This window comes from Protopterus annectens, chromosome 2.part0 (assembly GCF_019279795.1).
Source record: "Protopterus annectens isolate FY-2018-M chromosome 2.part0, PAN1.0, whole genome shotgun sequence".
Classification (NCBI taxonomy): domain Eukaryota; kingdom Metazoa; phylum Chordata; order Ceratodontiformes; family Protopteridae; genus Protopterus; species Protopterus annectens.
The window spans coordinates 715,518,692-715,538,526 of NC_056728.1; the positions used below are offsets into that span (position 1 = coordinate 715,518,692).

At 34.6% G+C, this 19,835-nt stretch overlaps 1 protein-coding gene across 1 annotated transcript in view; it reads left to right on the forward strand.

Moving 5' to 3' along the window:
* MUSK (muscle associated receptor tyrosine kinase) overlaps positions 1–19,835 on the forward strand; it is a 1,728,668-nt gene that overhangs the window by 1,324,768 nt on the left and 384,065 nt on the right. Inside the window, exon 11 of the mRNA XM_044061034.1 lies at positions 9,655–9,678. Coding sequence (XP_043916969.1) covers positions 9,655–9,678 — 24 coding nt within the window. The remainder of the gene's footprint in view (positions 1–9,654; positions 9,679–19,835) is intronic.

A 19,835-nucleotide genomic window follows, 5' to 3' on the forward strand; every position in this document is an offset into this window, starting at 1 on the left:
TGGATGATGGAATTGCTATTTGGAAGAGTGCTGAGTAGGATTGGAGGTTTGGACAGGAAAAGATGGAGAAAGATGGGACTGAGGGGACAGAGAGAGAGAGGAAGGATGAAGATAAGGTTTATGAGGAGGACAGAGGAGACAAAGAAAGGAGCTTGGTGGTACAGAGCAAGATGCAGAGGATAGGAAGAAATGGAAGGATGGATGCAGAGGTGGGACATGACAGAACGGGAAAAGCCAAAAGAGAATGATGATGATGTGTGTCTGTATATGTTTTATATATATATATATATATATATATATATATATATATATATATATATATATATATATATATGCATACATACTTGTATGTTTTTCTTTATTTATTCATGCATTCATGCATTCATTCATTCATGTTTGTTGGAAGATCTGAACTTGCATGGACAGTTAAGGAATAGGAAGTGACCAGGGCCTTGCACTACAAGATGCTCAGCAGACAGGTGTAGGACTGTCTAGAAAAGGCTATTATACTGAACTGATCTTAAGCAAGCTGTAGGTTGACAAGGTGTTCAGAAGAAGGAATAACTAGCCAAAAATAATTGTGCTGTTCTATAATTTAGAATGGAGGTGAAAGTTAAGAACCCAAAGACAACAATGGTATTATGGGATTTTAGGGTTTCCATAATACTAAGCTATTAGATAAGTTCAAAATAAAGAAACTTGTAGAAAATTAAGCAGATGAAAAAAAATAAAGGAATGGTTAAAGACAAGAGTACCAGTTGTTGTGGAAAATGTATTGATTAACAGGCAAAACAGAGAAAAAGAGTATGAGGACACTAAGTCTATATACAAATGTATAACTAGAGGTTATGCAAAAAATGGCACACTTGAGGCAAAGTGATTGAGAGGAAGGTGTGGCATACACAGAACATGAGTCAATCAATAAATAAGTAAATAAAGCCACAAACTAATGAGTGTGAGATGAGAAAGGTGCAAAGCAAAAAGGAGTTGTCAGTGGGGGTCGAGAAGAATAACAAGGGCTTTTGACATATGTGTGGTAGGAGTTAGGAAGCAGATCATGAAAGTGTGAGAAAAGCAGGGGTGCAAGTAAACACTTTATCTTGGTTTTCAAGAAGGAAATGGAAGGTTCCATTGAGGAAGGTCGAACTGCAGAATGCGGCAAGAAATGGATAAACACTAGGCTAGATAAAAAGGATGTGTAGGAGGAATTATTTGTTTTAAAATAAGATATGGCACTGGGAGATATCCATCTCAAATTAATTACTCAAGAATTCTAGACAAAGCCAAAAATGATCTGGGGACTAAGGCTCAAAATCAGGGACAATTTTATATATTACTGTAATTAACTTAAAAAGTTAATATAACTTTTTTTGCAACAATATGCATTTTTGAATAATAAAGAGGTATGGTACTCTAATGTGTAGCATTATTGACTGTAATCCTCAGTGATTTAGCAGAAAACCAAATATTTTACAAGGAACAGGGAAAATTATAAGACAAAATTAGGACAGTTCAGCGGTATACAGTGAGCTCATGAGCTGCCAACCAGGGTCATTAAGAATTTGACTATTGTGGTGGAAGATTTCCTGATGGAGATATTTATAATTCCTAAGCCACTGCAGAATTGTCTGATGACCAGAAGTTGGCAAGTATGGTAGCCTTGCTACTGCTTCATAGCACTAAGGGATAAAACCCTTTCTGCATGTCAGATAACCTGAATTTGAGTACTGAGTCTTGGTACAGTTGAAGCATTTGAGGGCCAGTACTACAGGACTTGTTAAAAAACATGAAGTACAGTGTTAGAAAACACTTTTCATGCTCAACCAGTAAAACAAAGTGCACCCTCTATGGAACTGTTTTAATATGTGTAGTGTGACCAAGACAAGGCGCTCAGCCTGTGGGGAAAGCTGCAGCCACTGTTTCTGAAAGGTCCTCCCTGGTTGTCTGCTGATTCTAGCATAGCATGTGATAAGTAAGGGCTGGCATTGTATAGCTAGAACATGGGTCAGAAGCTGATCAGAGGCTTTAGGAAGGCAGAGAGGTAAGACAAGGCTAATAAATTTCTGCACATATGTCTTACTATGCCTAATCTGAAGCAAAGAGTAAAATGTAGAAGAATATAATGATTCATTTTGAGGCTCTTCAGTAAAGTGTCCTAACTAACAATGTAGTAGCAGTGAAAATAATTTAGTACAGTACTGGCTTATTATCTGACACTGGCATAATGCTTAATTAATGTTTGAAATGAATTGGTTCAGTAATGCCAGTCTCAGTGGTTCAAAAGTACTGTGCTTGAAGACAGTGGTTTCTGTTCCCAAACCAGGTGCTTGCATTTGTTACCAGTACTAATACTACACTGTAGTATAATGGGGAATTGCACTCATAAGTGTGTTGTCCTTTAGAAGCAATGTTAAACAGAGGTCCAAGCTGCCTGAGTTGGTGGCAGATGAGATGGATTTAAAAGATCCCATGGCACTTATCAAAAAGAATTGGGTGACTTTATTAAAACATCAAATCGTGCACCAGCTTCACATCAATGTATTATATAGCGAAATGCAATTATAATCAATATCACAGTAACACATTACTGAATACAAAACTACAGCAAAAGTGGAGTTACCACCTGTCCCTGTTTGGGCAGTTGTGTCCTGTGAATAAACTAAAAAAATGGCAAATGTCCTTAGATTTTGGGACAGTCCCACTTTGGGCAGTTGTGTCCTGTGAAAAAACTAAAAAATGGCAAATGTTCTTTGATTTTAGGATAAAAAAAAGTCTCAAATTTTCTTTAATAATCGCATGAAACAATTATTTTATATATGAAACACGTAAATATTATATGAAACAGCATAAGCAACTCATTGCTACGAGAATACGTTTTTATTTATTTATTTTTATAGTAAAGTTCTGTCCTTTGCACTGGCCATGGCTATGGTTTGTCCTGCCAAATGTCCCATTTGTACAAACAATGCCCCTGCTTTCAGCATTTGAAAAGGTGGCAACCCAAGGTGAAACTAATACAATGACATGCATTAATCATTTCACTGTACATATTATTTCAAAACTTCTTATGTGCCTTTTGTTGTATAAACTTTCCATACACAAATGTTGTAAAACCCATGCAGCCGGAACCATTATATGACCAGCTTTGTGAACTACTATCTCATCTATATTTTGGTGATACCTGGAATACATTTTTCATCTATTTTATTCAAATTTAAAAAAAATAACCTCTACTTTGCATCAACTTCTTACATTTTTTTTAAATATGTTACCTTTAAAAATTGTGATTTTTTTTTCTTCCACACCATACTCCAGAAATAAACAAATCATTTCATTGTTTGCTGGTAATTTTTATGAGACAGTCTCTACAAAAATCTTCTGACACCTGAATTTTCTTAAGGCCTCCACATTTATTTTGATAAACTATTTTTTTTTAAATTATCACAACTATGAGTCTCATAAAACTATCTTAATATATTCGCATGTAAAATTTTCCTCATCATAATCCTTCAGCATAACTTCCAAAACAAAACTTTCTAGAGTATTCATATTGAAAACAATTTTCTTCTGTCTTTATGTTTTTCAATTCCTCAATTAAATGAGGAATTTTTTATCAATAATTTTATTAAAAGATTATCTTGCCTTTAGATGATTGTTACTACTATCCTGAAGTGCAGCAAAGTCAAACAGACCATAAACTGGACCTCCTTCACTTTTTTCTGATATTTAAGCTTTCCTTTTTATTGGTTTCACTACTAGTTTTCCTCACAACCAAAAATATTATGCCTATCATTTCAGTTTTAATTTTCTGGTAATGGGAAAACAGAACCAAAATATCTATTTTTTCCAAAATGACATACTTAATCTAATATATTTTTCTGAATCATAAACTGTATCCTTTCCACAAAAGTGCTTTAATCCTCTCTATGAGTTTTTAAACCCTCACACGTGGCTGACTATACTGAATACCCAGCATTTCAGTTTGTTTAGAATCTGCATTATAAATCAGAAAAAAAATCTTTATTAATCTCTAAACCTAATTTCCTTAATAGCAGCTGTAGCACTGATACCTCTCAAATAACACTGATTTTGCCTTTTATTTTTGCCCTGTCCTCCATATTGTTTTATTTTATTTTATTTTATTGTAAATTACTGAGTATTACACTCAGTTGATAATGCCAATCAATAAAGTTTCATGCTTCTTACTGTCTAGAAAATTCATATTAATGTACATATTTTTGGCAAAATTTTAAGTGAGTCAGAGTAATATTTAAAAAAATGCCCAGATGTTGACTCTTTGTCCTCCCATTATTTTAGGTTTTGTCCACAATTTTTATGCAAAGAAGTTGAGAACTTCTGCAAATTCTTCAAAAACTAACTCTTTTCTAATTGCATACAAAAATTATATGTATAAGAATTACACAACAAGATATTATCTTCCATTCTTTTTTATGAAATTGTTTTTGTTTCTCTGAACTACTTATCATAATTTTTAAAAATAATTTTGTTCAGTAGCTTCCAGTCTTTTTTATGATTTTTTTTTTAACTGACTAAATGTAACTAAATGTAAGGGGTTTAAAGCATAACTCAATTTCCCAGCATTACTCATGTAGGTTTATAGAGTACTAGAGAAAATTACTGGTAGGAAAGCTGTCTGAACCATCAGAAGTGCTTAGGAAATCTGCTGCTCTTTATTGGTCAGTTCAAGGAAGCAGGGCATATCATGGCAGCAATCATGTACTGGGAAGTCACTTTTTGATTTTATATTATGCATATTATTAAGACTATATGCACATGGCTCTGTGTGAATAGCAAACTATCGACATTGTGTGCCCAAGTGTCCATCTGCTACTTTCAAGGTTAAAAAGTAGCATCTGGGGTAAAGGCTCACAAATACTACATAAGTTATAAAGCTCAGCCTTGACATGATTGAAAGAATGTACTGATAGTCATGTGATGATGGATTGCAAGTAATCTAGTCAAAATATCAACAATGCATCAGAAAAGAATCAGTATGGTACACTGACAGGTCTGCAACGTCCCATATCTATCTTTTTATATATTGTCTTAGTTATTTTAACAAATAAACACCATGTTTTACCAAATAGGCTTCAGCATAATTCTCAAATGTAGAATGCATTTTCAATAGAAAGCGGCCATAAAGGAAAAGACCCTTTTATGTTTTCAGAAAAGTACTTTGCCAGTCACGCTGTTGTTGTTGTTGTCCTCAACACTATAGCTTCAGGAAACATAATTGTATTCTAAATCCTTAAGAATCTGGCAGGCCAATAATCTGTGTGGTTCTTTTGGATTCTGCCTTGATGAATACAAGTGGGCATGTTGTTAATTACATCATTGTTATACATCTACAACACACATACACACATTTATAGATATACATTTTACATATACATATACATGTATGTGTGTGTATATATATATATATATATATATATATATATATATATATATATATATATATATATAAATATATATAGATATCTATATCTATCTATACACACACACACACACACACACACACACACACACACACACACACACACACACACACACACACACACACACACACACACACACACACACACACACACACACACACACACACACACACATACACATACTGATACGAATGGTCAGGTTGAAAGTGTGCTTAGTTTACATCTGTTTCATCATCCACTTTTGATCGAGTAAACAGATATTTGATGGGTGTGCATCGCTGCAAAATTCTTGAGGTTTCAGAATATTCACTTTCCACAATTGTATATGATCTCAGAGTTAGTATGTATAATTAACGGGGGGTGTGGGTGGCACAGCACCCCACATCTGGACTCAGGGGAGCTTCCCCCCCTGCAAAGAACATTTTTTTCTGTTTTGCTTTTGTTTTTGCATGCAAGCCTATTATTCAGTACATATGTAATGTGCTTACATTCATATTTTTGACATATGGTGTATGGTATTTTACATGTTGATGCAATGATTGGTAAACATTATATATATATATATATATATATATATATATATATATATATATATATATATATATATGGGTTCTGTTCAGAATTTCAAAGCTCAAAACTTCGAATTTCATATGACTGAAGATCATATATTTGAAGTTTCAAAACTTCAAAATCCTGAACGGAGACTGGCATACAGTGCAGACCAGGAGATTTCCCTCGTCCTTGCTGTAGTGCAATCACGAAGTTCGTATATTTAAGTTGCGGGGTGCAGGGTGGCTTGCCCCCCTGCATACACATGTTTTATTGTGTTGGGTGGTGGTTTTTTTTGGGGGGGGGTCACAATTTTGAGAGTCCTAGATCTCAAGAGTCTGAACTCAATATTCTGAAACTGGAGATTTTGGGATTTCATAATTTCATAGTGAACACACATATATGTATATATATATATATATATATATATATATATATATATATATATATATATATATATATCCACAGGAAAGCTAAGATGATGGTCATGAAGGTGAGGTATCCAAAAATATGCAATAATATGAGTCTAAACTAGATTACCACAACCACCACATCTTAGCAAAGACTTTATTAATAAAAAGATGAGTGCTTTTGGGTTAGTAAACCCTTCTTCAGATCAAAATTCATTACAAACAAACAAATACTTAAATAGTAGAACAACCAATAGGAGTTTTGCCATTATGACACCAAAATATTCAGCCAATAAAATAAAATATGTTAATAAAGCTAAAATCAACCATTCATATGAAGACTCATGTCTTCACCAATAGGAAACAGGACAGTGTCTTTCATACTATTTTATATGTTCTAAATAATCATTATAAAACATTCATCTCAATTAAAACCTGAGTTTTTGTTTCCTATACATAAATGCTATATAATACGTAATTAGAGTATTATATAAACCAATAAAATGTTGTTGAACTAAATCACATAGTCGCCCAACTAAAAATCATTATGAATCCTAAGTGGTATAGACCAATCAGGAATAAGTATTGATGAATTCCTCTAATAAATAGCCTTATATGCATTCAATGTATCAATTAATCAAAATAGTGTGTATTTGGAGCTGCATTAAAATACAAATTATTGTGATCATTAATAAAGCTCCTATGAAACATACATGACCATCATACAAATAAATGCGGAGGATGGTCGATGTCCCAAATATAAAATACAGTCATAAAACAAATACATTTCAAGTAGAGGGAGCCGCTTAGAATAACCAATCAAATTCCAGCTTTGGCTTTATCGACCAATGAATCCAGAGATGGCTGGAATGACAATGTATTCACAAACCAAACTAAAGATCAACAGTATATCAACAATAAAAACAAATCTAAACTTCATATAATGAATAAAATATACTCAGCAGTTCAAATGGCTGTAATAGAGTCCCCGTATTCAAAATCTGCATTATGTACTATGATATTTAATGTGCATAAATTCCAAACCTGGCTTTATCAGCCAATAAAATCAATGCTGGTGAACCAAGCTTTATCACAATGTTCCCACTAAAAAGAAAATGATTGACTCTTCTTATATATATATGGAACTATCTCAACAAATAAATTATGTAGCAATCGGCTGTATTTCCATAATTTGGAAAAAGCGTTCACAATGTAAGAAATTTTCCATTTTTAAAATAATTTTCAATATTTGAAATTTCATCCTGTATTTTAATACATACAGCCACCGATCAAATTGCAAAATTAAATATTAACTTGTAATTGTAAAGATGTTAATTACAAACAGAACTTTGGCTTACAGTACTTGTACTAATAGATTACCTCAGTACTGATCAAACTTGGATATATGGTGTTGCTTCAAAATAAAAACAAAAAAAGTAACGCTTTAGCTGGCCAATGAAATTTAACATTTGGCATTATTAACCAATGATGGAGCAACAAATCAGAATCCCATATTGGCGATATTATCCTATCAAGATTAGCTCAACTTTTAGTCAATCAAATACAGTAAATTAATTCCACGGCCAATTAAATTGACAGTTCACATGTTGGTATCAAACAACTTTGTCCAATAGTTGTAAAAAAACAAAACTTCAGCCTGCAATACTTATAATAGTAAGATGTCTCAGTGCTGGTCGAACTTTAAAATATACTGATGCTTCAATATAGGAGCGATGAAGGCAACAGCACTTTAACTGGCCACTTTGTTTTGGAGCTTGGAGGATGTACTAAATTAGTGATCCTTTACAGATACGATCTTTCAGATTGAAATCTCATTGTGTGCAAAGCAAAAAATGTTGTGTAATACATAACCAATCGGTTATAACTGTGACTTGTAACATCCAGTGCAGCATATCTGTTTTGTATTGCTTACAGCATTAAATTATGCTGCTGTGTACAGAAGGCCTGCTTTACTCAGAAGAGCATGAGCCAATTTCAAAAATCTTTACATATATCATTTGTCTTTGTACATTGCAGCTGGGTGTTGCAATTTCTGCAACAAGTATGTATAAACTCAGTCTCCTCCACCATTAGTGCTGTATGCATTATTACAGAATGTAGGGCTCGCTTTGACTAATTAACTATTTAATTCCACTGCTCTGTTCTACATACCTGATGAGCAAGGCCATTTCAGTATTTCTTATATGTGACTCAATACACAATGAATCTGCAAAGCCCTTCAAACCTGTTCTTGGGCCTGATATTTAATGCTGCAAAACTTTTGCAATAACCCAAATTAGGAGAAATATATGCCAAACGTTTATCTCATTTGCATGGTAACAATCTTTCTTTTTTAGCCTGCCCTATACTGCCATAGTCTTTTCAGTGTTCAGTCTAACAACATGTAGGGCAGGTAATTCAACACCTCTGACAGTATAACGTGTCATGGTTGTATCAGTACAAAAACAATAGTCAACTTTAGTGACTTTGTGACAAAGCTACATCACCAGTCAACGATGGAACAGTACATTTGCAATATGTGTTCATTAAAGTACTTTATTTTGTAGTCACATTATATTTTTCATTCATAAATGCAGCAGAGTTTTAAAGAAAAATCCTTTTTTACAGCAGTTAAACATTTATTCATTAAAAAGTCCCTCTCATTTTCAGCTGGAAACCTAGTTGTAATAAAGAATAACACGGCAATTTCTTTTCTCAGTTTTTGTCTGTACTATTCACAATAATAAATACAGTATTAGCTGGATGAATGAGTAATTATTTTGCTACTAACTAGTAACATGAGCATCTGTGATACAAAGAACAAGCATATGTGACTATGCAATATGCATTTTATTTAGTTTATCTTTAGTTTTCCACACAGAAATATTTCAACTCCTTTAATAATATAAACATATCTATTAGGTAAGTAAAAATAGTCATGATCATGGATGCAAATTTATTTTCTGTCATACAGGTATATACTGTATATCTTTCATATATTCTGTTATGGATAAAACCATCATTGTCATAATGTGAAGTGCAAGTCGGAGCTGCTGTGGAAACTAAATTCAAGTATTAATAGTATGCAGCTGAGAGTAAATATGAACCTTCTGTGTTTGTGTGCTTATATGTTTTTTTTTGTTTGTTTTTGTTACAGAAATTGACAAAAAAGTGTCACCAGTACATGCATACACTTTTACTACTTGTTTATTTACGCATATTTTTTTTTGTTACAGAAATTGACAAGAAACAAGTCACCAGTAAGTACACACTTTTCAGTACTGTACTGACAATTTGTATGATTTTTGAAACACTGCCTTAAATAATAGTTGATATTATCAAATATATCAAAACAAATTGTTGCTTAGATAATACGGTTAGTAAACCCAAGGCTATTCTAATCTGATGACTAATTTTGCAGATAGTTGGATATAGGTGTCAATGGTATAGATTTCTCCTGACAAGAAAAAAAAAACATGAAACATTATTTCATGCCAAAGAAAACTAATGCATTATGATACTTGTCATAAATAAGCAGTTAATATTTTTTTACACTAGAAGCCAGTTCTTGGTATATAAGTGCAGACTACTCTACATTTGAACATCTTTCATTCAAGTTTTTGTTAGACAGCAGTTGGTAGGATACCACTCTTTATGTTGTGAACACATTTAACAATTTGTTGTGGAAGCATTATATGCAAAAATAAAGAAATTATTTACTAACAATATCTGTTTACCCTGCTTTGCTCAAGAGGTTCAAAACAGTAATAAACAAGCATTTAGCAGTTCTGGATGTTTGTGCTAGAGTGGAACTGTTGGAAAAGATGTTATGCTGTCATTATATTCAAATTGACATGCTTCAGAAATGATACTTATAATCAAGTGAAAATAAGAATGAAATGCATATTTGGATGCTGTCTGGGTATTGATTTTCAGTGTTTCACTTCTCTGTGCTTTTCAGCAAGTACTTATACTAAATTGGTTAATTTCAAGACCAATACTGTCTTAGTTAAAAGGCATTTTTAGTCCAAGGAGTACCAAAATTATGGCTTGATACTGGGAAAAAGATAAACTTACAAACAGATTCCCTAGAGTGAGACTTGATTCTGATAGTGCTTAGAGGAACCTTAACAATTAAGCACTCTCCCGTCCACTCTTAACATTAGGTCTCACAGTATGAACTAAACTGAACCATGCGGGTCAGCGAACATCAGTGGCCGAAGGTAAAAGAACTTTGTTTCTACCTGCTGTCCTTGTATCTCAACTGTCCCTGATTTAATCTTATAATTTTTTTCTATCACTCATACATTTTTAAATTTTCTAGTAATTCAATAAGGATTATAGTCAGGAAATTTTAAGAAAGAACTGAGAGATCTAAAAGATTGTAGCAAGGGGGTATGATAGGGAATGAAGGAAGGCCTTATTTTTCCTCAGATCCACTTGCATGTGTGAATAAGGTCAGCTGAACTAAAGATTTATTTTTTCTTATAAACTATGCTAGGACATTCACTTGTTATAGCTTTCAATTCTGTACTTGTGGTCATGACACCCCAATGTTTTTTTTAATAATGTCAACTGCACCTTTAGAGTCCTTAGAATATGTTACTGGTACTCTACACCTAAGCTCATCTACCTTATTCACACATGCAAGTGGATCTGAGAAAAAATAACACTTTCCTTCATTCCCTCTTCTTTGTATTACTTCAACTAGCTTATCAGATACTTCTGTTTTATCATATCCCTTGCTACAAACCTTTCTTCTAGATCTCTCAGTTCTTTCTTAAAATTTCCTCACCAGCATTAACTCATGATGTTCTTATAGCTTACCCCTTCACCACATTATTAAAAGTAATATTTGTATATTATATATATATATATATATATATATATATATATATATATATATATATATATATATATATGGGTTCCTATTACAAGAATGAAAGTTCACTACTTCGAACTTGTAATAGGAAGCCTCACTTCTGTGAAAGTTCACTTTAACGAAAGTGAACTTTTGCATAAGTGCACTTCACCGAAAACACTGCAGCACAGTGGAGGACATAAAAAACAAGCTATGTCCTCCACTATGGTGTAATAGTCATGGACCTTAGGGTTAGGGCACATGTTAGGGTAAGGGGATAGTTAGTAAAGCTATCCCCTTACCCTAACCAATGCCCTAACCCTAAGGTTCGTGACTATCACACCATAGTAGAGGGCATTGCTATGTCCTTCACCTTAGGGTTAGGGCACACGTCATGGAAAGGGAATAGCCCTACGGGCTATCCCCTTACTATAACTCGTGCCCTAACCCTAAGGTCCATGAGTACTGCATGGAAGTTCAGTACAACACCTGTTCGTTGTACTGAACTTTGCGTAAGCGCACTTTCGATTAAGTGCACTTTCCCTGCAGTGAACATTCCATGCACTATTTCGAATTAGTGAAAATTTGATCTAGTGTATGGAAGCCATATATATATATATATATATATATATATATATATATATATTATAACATTATATTAAACATCTTATACAAATAGTGCTTACTGAATCATTATATGTTATTTCTTTAAATACAATAGCTCTTCAGTGGTTAACATTCTTTGAAGTTTTTTTTTTTTTTTGTGGTTTGAAAGGTTTTGAGGGATTGATGTATAATGTAAAGGTGGCTTGGATTCACTCGTGAACATTTTTGTGTGAATCGTAGCTGATAAACTGTACATTTGGAAGCCCTTGTCATGAGGACTAGTTTGAAGCAGCTTAATTAGAGTCATGAGCACTTTTATGGTGCTGCGGGAGTTCTGAAAATTGTAAGAACTGTCCAGTTTACTTCTGTCTAAAAGATAATAATCATAACATTTTGAATCATATGCCAAGATGTCAATGACTACAAGTTAGATAATAAGCAAAAGACAGTGAATTGCATTTTAAACTACTGTCAGTTATTAAATAGTTCTGAATGTTTGCAGCATACCAAAAGGATAATTTATATACTAGCTTACAGAATGACATTTCTGATAAAACATAGGATTGTGTTTCTCTGTTATTGTCTCTTTCTAATGATAACAAAACTTAATATCTTAGAACAATTTATTATGGAAACGTTGAATCTTAAAAGAGAAGATTTTTCAGATGTATGTTCAGATACTATTAGACATAACATTTAAGGAAAAACTAGGACTGATTCTAACAGTAGTACTAGATTACAGAGTATCAAATATATAAGGGTAAATATAAAAGTTCTGTTATATGATACTCTATACTAGGATTATAGATAAATATAAAACCTAGGAATATAGTAATAGTACAAGATGTAGTATACAAACAGAAGCAGATCAGGATAAGTACATATGTATATAAACTAATAAACAACTCTCAAGCGAAGAAATAATTAAACCAAAGAAAAGCAACACCGAGATGATGTCTCAAAACCAGCCTTCAGAAATGTACATCTAAAGGACACTGGTTAAATCGCACCAAAATCACACTTTATTTAGGAAACCAAAACAAACTGGTTTGGTGCCCTACTATTAGGCAGCCTGTTCCAACAGCTGTCATTCTTAGCCAGAAAGAGTCACATTATACTGCATAACCAAGATTAATTCTTGCAGGGTAGGTAGAGCTCCACTGCCCTGGGCACCATTACTGACAAATGACACAAACCTTGCATCAGCTAGAAATAGCAGTGGCTCATCCCACTGAAGAACAGGATTGCAGTAACTCTGCACATCCTAACCAAGGGTACACAACCTACAGATGACAAGCTTTGTCAGGTTTATCCCTATGATTTCTATTAAGGTTACTAAACAAAGTGCACACTTGTATAGTGCAATATATGGGGGGAGTGCATCATGCTCATTGCTACCATCAAGAACGAATCACTAGGCAAATATCTCATAGGGTGGCAGAGCTATCTGTGATGTTAGACAACATAGACTTTACCAATATAACAACCCATACATCAATGGATGATGAGTGATTGCGGTAATACAAACAGGAAGGGATTCTCCTTCATTTGCATTCAGCTTGTGTGTGATGCAGATGGCATCATCGTAGATGCCTTTTGCTGACTTATAGTACCCATGATGGCTACATCTGACAGATGAGTAACATATGACAGGCATTCTGGTACTGACGAATATGTGACACACTATAAGATACTACAGATATTGAGTCAGAGGGTGCATCACCAGTTTTCATTTTTATGTTTTTCTTTTCATTTTTTTATTTAACTCAGTGCAACAAGAACAGTTGTTTTGACCATTTAAAACCTTAACATCTTTTTCCTTTCATACTTGTTAACAAACAATGACTCTGACAAAAATAAAAACAACAACATAGTGCAAGCTATGTACTGCATATATGTTGTAAATTGTGAATCAGGCAGGGTGCCAAATTACACAGATCAGAGGTACCTATAATCATAGGTACAGAACACAGTCCATGCAGATAAAAATATACACATAGACACTGCCAGAGGCAGAGAGTGTTTCATATTACACATCGCACTGTCTCTCTCTCTGAGTTGCCGACATGGTCATTGCCACTGACTGTGGAGATATCATAATGCGACTGCTTTTTCTTTACTCTGTCAATGAAGGAGAGTGCAGACTTACAGCTATCTGAGCAGATACATGGCTGAGGCCAGTGACTATGGTTTAATAGTGAGGACCTCCAAAAAATGAATGCTAGGCATGGATCTAGACACCCGGAAATGACACTTACAAGTGCTTGTGTCAAACATACAATATAATCTTATATGCCAACTATAAAGTTCTTCAGAACCTATATAAGGGCCTACTCAGTGTATACTGACTATCATGTATTGCATTAACAGAGTCCTACAGGTTCTGTAGAGTATGAGCTCTACCACAGTGTTTCATACCTGAGCTCTATCAGCATATGCATCAATGTACAGCTGAAGTATAGCACTGCCACAGCTGTTTAAACCTGTTACAAGCTGACACTGTTTGTGTGTGTGTGTGTGTGTGTGTGTGTGTGTGTGTGTGTGTGTGTGTGTGTGTGTGTGTGTGTGCGTGTCTAAGAGGCATAGCTAGCTTGAGTCACAGTGAGATGAATGCACATTATGATTATGCATAACCTGTACCACAGTTAAGTGGAGGGTCCATGAAGCTAACAGCAGTGGGTGCCTCAGCATTTGTCACAGGATGCTCTACAGCACTAAATACTCTGGTCATCAAGTTTCTGTTGTATGATTGTAAACTGCAGTGTTATCCACCTGAGTGGACACATTACAGGATGGTGCAGATCTAACTGGTGATTCCAGCTGTGCAGCCATTTTATATTTTGCTCTGATTAGACTCACCCATGTGATGCTGCTGTGATGCTGCTTTGGTAGTGATACAGATTAATGTGATCCTTGCTGGTGGATTATGTCTGATGTCTGTTATTACTTCTGTATCATCACAACCTCAGCTTCCCTAGTTCAGTATAAAATCATAGCAATTCTAACACAGCAATTTCAACTGTCTGATATAGAACTCTGTGATGACAACTTTTCATAAGAAATCACTGACAGTGAAGTTCTGTTGTGTGGCAGCATGGTTTGTTATCTTTGTTGGTCTTTAGCTGTGGACTTAGTATACATAAGGTAGAGGAGGAGTGGGAGACTTTGCTACCTACATGGAAGGTGCAGTAGGCTAGCCCACCGTAACAAAAAAAAAAAAACTTTCTTAAAAATTTGAAACACTTATAATGAAACATAAAGGAAACTACTGCCTCTTCTGCTCAGTTTTTCTGCAACAAATTTCAATTGCACCTTTACTTTATCAACAGCACTTGCACTGCAGATGTAGCCTCAAGATGTTCCTTAAGCACAGTAGGTGTGATTGCCAAAGCATGTTATGTTGGCCTAGATAGTATATTCCTTACTCATATCCTCATTACTCACTACAACTGTGTTGCACAACTAGAACAGTGAAGAATGCCGAAATCCATGGATAAATGAATAGAAGGTAAACAATTTCAATAGTATACTTTCTGCATTACAATATATGAATTACAAACAGTTCAAGATGGTATGCTTGTTTGCAGTGTATCCAACTTGAGATGTACCTTCTACACTCATGAGTATCTTACATTTATAATGCTAATCAGTAACAGACCTTCAGAATGGATATGAGTGCTCACTATGGGAACAGTAGGAATGCACCATGTTGGATAAATGCTGCATTATCATTTATTGGTGTGATGGTCCCTACTCTGGACCACTAATCAAGAAGCCTCAATCCTCACCACTGACCCTGGTGAGGGATGGCCACTAGGAGCAAAAATGGATACACACAGTATTTTTCAGATGCAGCTGACTGTACCAAGCACAACTTCCCTTAAGATTACACAAGAAGCACACACCAGACTTGGGTCTGGACTCTATTTCTCTCTCCAGGACCCAAACAAGAATCCACACTGACCACTTTAGAGCTCTATGAACATGTTCCACGTAGCTGACACACACACACACACACACACACACACACACACACACACACACACACACACACACACACACGCACACACACACCTGGGAAAGGCTGGCACAGATTTACCAGCTGTGCCCCCTCTGCCCAGACTATAAGGTAATTATGCTGCCACCAGTCAGCTACTCTAAGGTTCTTATAAGTGTACTCAGTTATACTGAGTAATATTAATATTAACACAAATGGTAGAGTTTGACCAATGCAGCAAGGCTTTCAGGAGTGTCCACAGTGTCACTAAAATAAGCATAAGTACTCTTAAGATGTTAAAAATATTTTCTAAATGAGCAGCTACAATGAAAAGTAGAGAAATATTCAATAATAAATAAAAAAGAGAATACGAGAATACTGAATATCTAGTTACAATAAACAGCACAGATTCAATCACAGGAGATATAAAGAAATAACACATTGGAATAGATTCATACAGATGCAGAAAAACAGCATTTAACTAATTGCTCTATATTTTCCAGAGTGACTAAAGAATTACTGTACTTACTATAGCAAGGCAAGATGATGAGTGTCGAGTTGCTTACTATAGCAAGGAAAGATGAGTTGTGTGGTTGTGTGAGATATCTGTGAGAGAACATTCCTGTCAGGTTCTGAAAAACAAAGTGCTGCTGCAAGAGTTCTGTCATATCTCTCACTAATATCTAAAAAATAATTTCAGTGCTTGTTATAGAATGACATAACATCTGGTCACCTGACTATGATGCAATACATACCCAGAGCTTTGCTAAGATATGTTGCAGTTTCTGAAAGCCATAAAACAATTTAAAAAAATTCTACCCTTCCAGGGTAGCAATTAATTCGCCCCTAAGGACAGTCCAGTAAGATTTCTAGCCCTGGTTTTCCCAGACATTTTGTCTCTGGCTGCAATCATACCTGTACGAAAAATGGCCTAAACCAACCATTTAATTTTCAAATTATTTATCAAAATTATCTACACTGAGATTAGCCTCTTCCCTTCCAGAATTATCTTTTAAAACATACACATTTAATCAGTTATAATAATAATACTGTCTGATATACATGCATATCTCTTTTCTGTCCAGCAGGACTCACTGTTGATGCATTTTTAGCACAAGCAACTTTGACAATACATTTTTAACACAGGCATCTGTACAAATCAGTATGATAGTCAAATGACATAAAATTCTTTACAAAACTCCAGCTAGCTAGCTATGCTGGCATATGTTACACATGCACTGCCTAGTCTCCCTGGTACATATGACACTACCTCTTATCATCACAGTTGGTTATGCATATGTTCGTGAGATCACAGACACGAATATCCTGTCTCCATGGCTGACAAGAAAAGGACCACCTGATATTTTAGCTGCTTTTAACTTTGTAATCAGAAAACAGAAATATAAGAATACTTCCTAAACATATAACCGGGAGTAGCTGTATGTATACCAGCAGACACACTTTTAACAACTTCACCTGTGTACCACCCTCCTGGTAAGGTAATCATGTTTGGCAGTGCAAGGTCTTTTGTATGAAGGATATCTGGCTTGGTCCATCAACAGATGCAGTGCAGTCACCTAGGCACAGTAGTGCATATTGATTGGTTGTTTATGACAAGACTGCACTTCATATACTTTCCCCCTCAACATATTTGACACCTGCAATCACCTGTATGCACAACTCTCTTCCTTATCCACGTATGGCATTATAGCTGAAATGATGGTTACTCTACCCATGAACTGTGTTTATGGGCTGCCTGAAAGGGGATTTTTGTTTCATCTTCAATGATGTCATTTCACTGATTCACTGCCTCTATTTTGTGAGAATTTCAACAAAGTTATGGGACAGTGGAGTATCAGCTACAAAAATGATGGCTGTTGTAATAAAGACCTACACAAGTTACAAATGTTACTCACATCATAGTGATTACAGACTTATAATGATATGGAATGCCTTGATAAATTCTGATACCAAATGTAGCAAACATTCAAGATTCCATGCACTTGTGCTGTGCAAACTTGAACAACACAATGAAGCATGCTCATTTATTGTGTACTAATGACATTCATTGCCATGTTTATGAGTGAGGACATTCAACTCAAGAATGTCTGAGACTCGTGCTAAAAAATTCAGTAACGTTTTGATGAGCAGTTCTTACACTTCTTGAATATAAATTTGTAAGGTATTACTTTCATATGTTAGACATCATTGTAACTTTTCAGTCATTGTACTGGTCTCTGTATTGCATGGCACTGAATATCTGATTCACAAGTCACTTTCTTTCTTACTCAAATGTTATCAGTCATACTTTTTAATCCTGCTATATAATTATGCTGTTTACATGTGCCATTTTGAAGTTGTCATTGGTGGTTCAATAGTGTCCCTTGCATTAGCTGATCTTGTGTAACATATTGCTATCTGTTTGTTACTAACTTGTGGGTTTAACTACTAATCTGATTATGGCTACTAATCTGATTATGGCTGATACCATGACTAGATTAAAAAGTTGGTTTAAGAGGGGAATCTTTCTTCCAGTTTTGGAAATTTACTGATCCTGTATGTGAAGAACACATAGCTTGAGATAATAACAGCAGTGGATAACAGTGACCATGCTATGATATTTTGTTCATTATAATGATAAAGAAAGTGCTATGTAATGTTGAGGCATTAGTTTGGCACTGTTGGAGAGGAGCAGCTTACAATAAAATTGGGGAAATAGTATGGATCATCATGAATGCCTGCTGAACACCTACATGAACTCTGGAAGTTCAGTAAAAGAACTTTTAGAATACAGTGAAGAAGGGACTTGGGTGAATTCAAAAAGAGATAAATTATATGGTTCAAATGAACTATAAAGAATGCAATTAAAGCAAAGTAAACAATAATATAGACAATAGAAAAAAGAAGCAGGCACAGTATAAAGAAATTAATAAAGAAGCAAACAAGGATGACAACATAGCCAATCAAGATGGAAACACACCTGGTCAAAGGAATAAATGTGTGAAATAATAGCTTATTTCATAATTACTAAAGGAAGGCAGTGGGAGATACCTAGATAGGTGCACTAGTGGGTGTTGGATCTTAGATGGCTTTGAAGACAGGTTTGCATTTTAAGGAGTTTTTTTGAACACTCTATACCTAAATCATTGAGGTACACTAGATTTAGGCTTACCCCATGTACATGTAAATATAAGTATTGTAATAAATCAAACAAATCCTTTGAGAGAAGGAGCAACCAGAGCGACATAAAACATATAACGTGCACTAATAACTCAAAAGCAAACAAACACTGTGTTTATTCAAGAGGTAAGCACTTTAACAAAACTTGCTTCATCAGACCTTCAATACACAGAATAACAGTCAGGTCTATAAGTATCAATTCAAATTCAAACATTCCAATCAGAATCAACAAGTAATAGAAGCACACCATCACATATATCTATAGACCTACATAAAATAACAAAAAGCATCAAATATAACTACAGCAAAAATGCATATAGACATTAACAAATCATAAAAATACGTCAACTAATGCTATCTAAAAATAAATAAAAAATCTGAAACATAACTTAATAATTTATTTACTTATTTAATTATTCATTTGTTTATTTATTTATTTATTCATTTATTTAGGGACCCTCCTTTTCCTCAATAGGGGCTTAATGGTAGCACGTTCATTGAGTCCCTTTCCCCTATCAGCTCTAAGACGAATCATCCAGTTATTTTCTTTATGCTCAGTATGATTCCTAATGTCCCCTTGTCTAATAGTTGGTGTCACAACATCAATAACCCTAAAGATAAAAGTGTGTTCTACACCACATTTATTAACATGTTTTGAAAGTGCATTGTACTCAGCCCCTCTACATATACAATAGATATGTTCCCTCATACGCTCTCTAAGTGATCTATTCGTTTTGCCTACGTAGAACGAAGCACAGGATTTACATTCTGCT